At 33.7% G+C, this 7,429-nt stretch overlaps 1 protein-coding gene across 1 annotated transcript; it reads left to right on the forward strand.

Annotated features, from left to right (window-relative positions):
• The first annotated feature begins 643 nt into the window (after nt 1-643).
• On the forward strand, nt 644-4,109 carry LOC145086943 (wall-associated receptor kinase-like 2). The gene is made up of 4 exons (XM_079024809.1): nt 644-1,593; nt 1,697-1,864; nt 2,349-3,524; nt 3,686-4,109. Exons 1-4 carry the CDS (start codon nt 777-779, stop codon nt 3,691-3,693), a joined length of 2,169 nt encoding a protein of 722 aa, XP_078880935.1. The 5' UTR covers nt 644-776; the 3' UTR covers nt 3,694-4,109.
• The last annotated feature ends 3,320 nt before the right edge of the window (nt 4,110-7,429 follow it).

The raw sequence follows: 7,429 nt of genomic DNA on the forward strand, positions 1-7,429 counted from the left end.
ATATATATATATATATATATATATATATATATATAGGGAAAAGTGAATATACCTTTAAGGGTATATAAGCTTACGTACCCAAACACACTATAATACGTCGTTTTGTTTAATATATTTATTATAATGTGTGTAAACTTCAACTCTTAACTTGATTAACTTTCAAGATTTTCGAAATTTCACTAATATCTTTCTCTTATATCATATCTTTTTGCCGAACACTTATTAGGCTATATATATTGTAGTTGAAAATGAAAATTACGTAAGAGGAAGATTTATGTGTAATTTATAATAATCTTGGAAGTAAATCAAGTTTGAAGTTAAATTATAAGAACATTGAACAATTAGAATGTATTATATGATACAAAACGACGTAGTATGGTGAGTTTGGGTACCTAAGCTTATATACCCTTAAGGGTATATTCACTTTTCCCATATATATATATATATATATATATATATATATATATATATATATATATATATATATATATATATATATATATATATATATACACACGAGTGTCATTGACTTGGTGATCCTATGGTCTGTTTCTAAGTAGGTTCCCAGAATATATATATATATATATATATATATATATATATATATATATATATATATATATATATATATATACTTGAATTTATTTATGAGTGTCATTGACTCCGTGATCCTATGGTCTGTTTCTTAGTAGGTTCCCAGAATAATTGTTCACCATTACAGCCATTAATATACATCCTTCCTTTGATTTTGGTATTAATCGTTCTTTTTAACAAAAATGAAGTTGCTTCAAGTTTACGTCTTACTAATCTTCCTCACCTTAATAGCAAAATCAACAGCAGCAGCCAAATACGCCAAGGCTGGATGCAATGATACATGTGGGGATGTGAAGATTCCATACCCTTTTGGTATCGGAGCAAATTGTTCTCTCAATGAATGGTACGCTGTTGATTGCAACTCATCTACGCCACATCTTTCTTCACTAAACAACCTGGAGGTGTTGAACATAAGCTTGGGAAACCAAACGGTAACTGTTAACCTCCCATTAATGATCTCTGACTGCGAGAACCTAATCCGTAATAGCAGTCAAATCTTGAAGGTCGACCTTGGTAGAAGTCCATTTATCTTTTCCAGTTCACACAACAAATTTGTTGTGGAAGGGTGTGGTGAAGCTGCCATATCATTGGGCTACAGGCTTCCAACTGGTTGTTCAACGATTTGTCGCAACAACACTCTTAGTGACAAAAACAAGTGCCTTGGCTTAGGTTGCTGCCAAACTACAATTCCTTATTATTTTACGTCGTACATGATCCATCTCATTGTTTTGGAAAGGCAGCGAGGAGATGGAGGCTGTGGGTCTGCCTTCTTGGTGGATGAGAATTCATACGATGAAGGAAGGTTTTCAGGGGATAACTCTTATGTTCCGATATCACTACTGTGGACTTTATCAGCCAGAGAACTGGAAATAACTACTAATGATACTTTAGTGACTCGCATCGTCGTTGATCTGGCTGATGGTAATTCAATCACGTCGTGGAAATGCTACTTTTCAGAGGAATTTGAAGGAAACCCTTATTTAGTTGATGGACGGGCTTGTATGTAATTTCATACTTATGTATATATTTACTTAATTTGATTAATTGCTTTCCATCGTACTTGTGTCTGCACAGTTTTTTAACATGGATTATGTGCTTTTAGATACACAAGAATGTGCAATGTGCCGAGATGGTGGAGGTTATTGTCGTTATAATAGAATATATAACGATCTTGGCGATATTATTGACCAGGTGTTCACTTGTTCTCCCAATAGGTATCTTCCCAGTACCCATCCATCCAATAACAGATCATCCATGGGTGTTATTCTAGGTAATACTTTTTTATAGTCCATTAGTATTCTTGTTTTCAATATCATATTATTATTATTTTTCGGTATTCATAAATCTTTAAAAACTCCAAAAGTAGCTTTTAAAACTAGTTTTGCCAAACATCTTTTGTTTTTTTTTTCTTTTCCAAAAATGACTTTTGGCTGTGAAAAGCTAAGCCAAACACCCCTTACTTAGAATACATATTGTTAAGATTTCATAGCATAAAAATGTCGGTTTTGAGGAATCCTTAACCCATTGAGATGATACGTTAATCTCCTAAGTATTGGAGAGGGCAAAATAGTAAGGAGGAATAGGAAATCAACTAGATATAATTTTATGAATTCCGTTCCATGTAAACCTTTTTAATTATAAACCTGTTCATGAAATCCTTATAGAAGATGTTGTTACTTCTAACTAATGTTAAATGAAAATTCTTTTTCTTTATGGTAATAACCATACTTTTTCATGTTTTTGCATTCATTCAGGTGTTAGCATAAGCATGGGTGTACTTTTTCTTGTTGCAATACGCTATGGCTTGTACAATCTGATCAAGAAAATAAAAACCATGAGAAAAAGAAAGAAGTTTTTCAAATGTAATGGTGGTTTACTTCTAAAACAACAAGAAGAAGCCGACCCATCTTTAGTCGATAAAACCATACTTTTCACATCACATGAGTTGGAGAAAGCCACTGATCACTTCAATGAAAACAGAATTGTGGGTCGAGGAGGCCAAGGCACAGTGTATAAAGGGATGTTAGTGGATGGAAGGATTGTAGCGGTTAAGAAATCAAAAGTTGTTGATGAAAGCCAATTAGAGCAGTTCATCAATGAGGTGGTTATTCTTTCCCAAATCAATCATAGGAATGTGGTTAAGCTATTGGGATGTTGCTTAGAAACAGAGGTTCCTCTACTAGTTTCTGAATTCATTTCAAATGGAACATTGTATGACTGTATACACAACGAGGAGAATGAGTTCCAACTTTCTTATAACATGAGATTACAAATCGCTACAGAGGTTGCATCCGCACTTTCTTACTTGCATTCAGCCACTTCCATTCCAATATACCACAGAGACATCAAAACTACTAATATACTATTGGATGATAAATTCAGAGCCAAAGTTTCCGACTTTGGAACTTCAAGATTCGTATCGGTGGATCAAACTCATTTAACTACGTTAGTCAAAGGTACTTTTGGCTACCTAGATCCCGAATACTTCCATTCAAGCCAGTTCACTGAAAAGAGTGATGTTTATAGCTTTGGAGTTGTTTTGGTGGAACTCTTGACGGGTGAAAGGCCAATTTCCCTAACTAGATTTGGTGAAAATAGAAGTTTGGCTGTGCACTTTATGTTGGCAATGGAAGAAGGGCGTGTTATGTCTATTTTTGATGCACTGGTGATAAAAGAGGGCTCTAGGGATGAGCTCTTGGCATTAGCTAATCTTGCAATGCGATGTTTGAACATGAATGGGAAGAATAGGCCAACAATGAAAGAAGTAGCCATAGAGTTAGAAACCATAAGATCATCGCATGTCCCTACTATGGTTCAAACTAATTTCAGACCAGTGGCATACGGTGAGGAGTTGGAATTATCGAGGCTTACCTATGGTGAATCATCCTCAACATTCGTGAGTTTCAATGACAATAGTAGTAGTCAAAAAGGTAAGTCGTTACTCATTATTCATCTTAGCTATAAATTCATCAAAATTTCCAAATGTGGGTGCATTCATTACGCATTATAACGTATTTCATGATAATCACGTCATGGCATGTTATTATTCATAGAATTTTCTTTTCATGTGTTCTCCTTTTTTGAATTGTAGATTGGTGATTTGAAGTGCAAGACAACAATATTTAAGTAGTAATGACTGCGACACTCCATTGACAAAAGTGATTTATAATTTTATCACTTCAATTGTTGAACCATGGAAATTCTGCCACACCTCAACATTTGATGTTGTTATATCATAAATTTATATTGATGATAAAGAATAATTATGTTTTCAAATAATTTGGGTTCTATGACTTTCAAGGTATACACGTAAGCTTATGATTCATTGAGGCTAATTCTATACATACCTCCCTAATTGCTCCATGCATCTCTATGTGAGTGGGTGATTGTGTATACCAATGATTTGACTATTTATGTGACTGAGAAGTACATATAGAAACACCCTTTATTAAACTCTTGCACTTCGTTATGTAAATTTTCGTTACTAAATTATGATCTAGTTATTTACTCACTAATCATTTAGTTCACTATTTCTTCATTGTTAATTACTTTTTGGTTACATGTTAAATAGTAGTAGCTACTCAACCATAAATGTAATCGCTAGAATAAGTATTTGGGTGTTTTAAGGTTGGAATGGTGTCAAGTTTGTCACGATCTATATAGGTGGCACCTAGGATTTACCACATTGTTTCAAATTCTTTCCATTTACATGCCACACTTGCCAACCTATTTTTTTTAATTAATTAATTTAAAAAAATAAACATTTCAAAAATACTATTTTTTTAAAAAAACAAAAACTTAATTAAATTAGAAAAGACAATTACAACACATCACTAGACATTAAAAACATCACAAGACCACTAGAAATTTTAAAACATCACACTTGAAATTAAACTAAATTACAAGACCACTAGAAATTTAAACACACAACCCATTATAATTTAGAAGACAACAACTTTAAATTTGACGCCATTTGAGGCACTGTGTCACAATTTGTTAAAACTCAACACGCCATAAATGTTTATCTGCTTCAACACGGTAAACTTCAAGTGCATTCTGTAACAAAGTATTTTCATTTTCACTATTTTCGGCTTCATGCATCACCCTATGAAACACATTGTTAAACTCAGTTGAAAGTGCGTTTGCATGTCTCCATTTAGAAAAGAGTTGATATTTACTTTGAGGAACAAGGATTTGGTTGTTGTATATTTCGGCGACTCTCCCCCAAAAAACTATGTGTATTGATGCTGATGTTGATTGGGTTTTCTGCTACATCAACCCATGAAGAAGCCAATAATGGCTCTTCTTCAGGACCAAACACGAGCTATTCTTAGTGAGGAGGTTTAGAAGAAGACGGAAATTAAGATAGTCAATAGAATTAAATTAAGAAGATTTAAATGTGGTGAAGAATGAATAATGATGATAGTAGTTATAGTTAAGGATTGAGGGTTTAATGTTTAAAACTATAAAAAAATGGATACGTTTTTGAAAAGGGGGTATTTTTTTAAATATGGTATTTTTTGATAATGAAAAATTGATTAAATGGTAAAAAAAATAAAAATAAAAGTAAATGCAAAAAAGCTTTTTCTCTCATCGGTAGACATTCACCAAGTACGGTTGCCGAGCCGAGGTTGCCGAGGACCTACCCTGGTGTTCGCTGAAGAATTCGTTGAGTCCATTCCATCTTGTATAATACACAATAGATGTTGAGGTTTCATAAATATATTCTTATATTTTCATTTGGTTCAACACTTTTCATTTAAGTATCTTTAAAATTGATTAACATCTTTGCATATCTTCATCTAGTTCAAAACATTTTGATAACTCCTTAAAGAAATAAAATCTTTTTACAGGAATAGACTTAGGTTGTCATAAATTTTCCTTGTATAATAGAAATGTTACTTATGTATTGCACTTGGGTGTTGTGATGGAAAAAACGCAACCACAACGGTAAAAACCAATGAATAAATAAACTTCTTTTGGCTAAACTTTCCAGACTTAAATAAACCTTTGAGGACACAAACAAATAAGGTATTTTCTATTGAAACAAAACAACCCTAATGCAAGTTATATGACCAATATAATCAAACCTAAACAATAATTAATCCATTAATATGAGACACCAAAATTTTAGCATGAAAAACCCCTCAAAACAAGAGTAAAAATGATGGGACTACTAGAGCCGCTACAAATCCAATATCATCAATATTTAAGCAATACAAAGTCTTGTCTACATGTAATAGATGCGTATAATTATCATCATATAGTTGGAACAAATTTACTTCAAGTGTATGGAGTTAAATAAGAAAAAGGGAAAGGATGAATATCACCAAAAAAAACTGCTACTAGCCAGGAAACAGTAGTGACGATTCTCTAGCCTCGATAACTGATATCAAAAATCCAACCCGATGATATGAACGCCTAGATGTTTGGAAGCCACTATCCAAAAACTAAGAGAAAAAGTTGTTGGGTCTCTAGTAAATTACGAAACACTGGAGGTGTATAGAAAAAAAATGGGAAATGAAGGAACCCTCTCTAGGTGGCTAAGAATTTTTTCTTAATGAAACATTAGTGTAACATCCCAAAAATTCAGAACAAAAATTTCATTTTAATTAAGTAATCATAAAAACCGTCATGATGAAAACATCATCAAGATATCATATATAATAAAATAAGTAAGTCATGTGTCTCAAACAGGTCATAAAAATGTCAGTACAATCCTAAGATCAATCATATGTGGAAAACGATGGTGTGATGCGCTGCAGTCATGCCGGCTCCTTTCCCTTCGAGGAAGATGTACCCGAAACCAAAACTGTAAACTGTAAGCACGAATCTTAGTGAGTTCCCTCATCACACCACATACCATACAATATATGTATTTCCTAACATATCTGAGTACTTGACTACCCCTTTGGTCTCTTTCAACCGGTAACTACCTAGCATATGAGGGTGCTGGCCTACCCCTTCGGTCTTGTTGACCGGAACCAAGCCAAGCATATTAGGGTGCTGGCCTACCCTTTCGGTCCTTTTGACCGGTATCGAGGACTATTTCACCCCTACTTATACCGCATAACATCCTAGTGCATAAACATATAATTCATATACTGCCTAGCTTATTCGGGTGCTGGAATACCCCTTCGGTCCTTTCAACCGTTACTGGGGTCTATCCTACCCCTCCTACCACTATCACATTGTTGGGTTTTGAGCATATTAACACTCCTATGGTGTACATGCAACCCTAGAAACCTTGGATCTATGTTTTCTCTAAAATACATGCAAATTTGATTTCCAAGGTTTACAACCTAACTAGGATATTATGGGGTACTTGTAATATAAAACTTTAAGTAGAATAACATACCTTTCTTTTGTGGTTGATTGCTTGGAGTTTTAGAGCCTAGCACCAATAGTGTGGATGCCTCAGGTGGTGTCACAAATCACCCAAAACAACTTGGTAATACTTGAGAGAATTTGATGCTTGCTAGAATCGGCCCACCCTTGTTTCTCACACACACACACACACACTAGTGCCAATTCTACAACAAATGACCTATTTATATATTATAGAGGATTAGGGTTAAAACCTAATACCCATGACTCTTCATTTACCTAGGCCCATGGCTTAAAAGCTACATGGACTATCCATAAACTCTTAGCCCATCCTAAATAAATCTTAGCCCAATCCATATATATATATATATATATATATATATATATATATATGTGTGTGTGTGTGTGTGTGTAAGAGTCCATATTTAATTAGCCTCTTTTGATCATTAGATTAATTCCAAAATTAACTCTTCATCAACACTAATTAAATAATATAATTTCATATAAA

Source organism: Lactuca serriola, chromosome 2, assembly GCF_051521515.1.
Source record: "Lactuca serriola cultivar US96UC23 chromosome 2, Lser_US96UC23_V15, whole genome shotgun sequence".
Taxonomy (NCBI): Eukaryota; Viridiplantae; Streptophyta; class Magnoliopsida; order Asterales; family Asteraceae; genus Lactuca; species Lactuca serriola.

Bases quoted from the DNA above. Each gene is read 5' to 3' on its own strand.
- LOC145086943 (XM_079024809.1), top strand. From the start codon at position 777: ATGAAGTTGCTTCAAGTTTACGTCTTACTAATCTTCCTCACCTTAATA. The intron at 1,594-1,696 runs GTATGTAATTTC...ATGTGCTTTTAG, and splicing joins TTTAGTTGATGGACGGGCTT to ATACACAAGAATGTGCAATG. The intron at 1,865-2,348 runs GTAATACTTTTT...GCATTCATTCAG, and splicing joins ATCCATGGGTGTTATTCTAG to GTGTTAGCATAAGCATGGGT.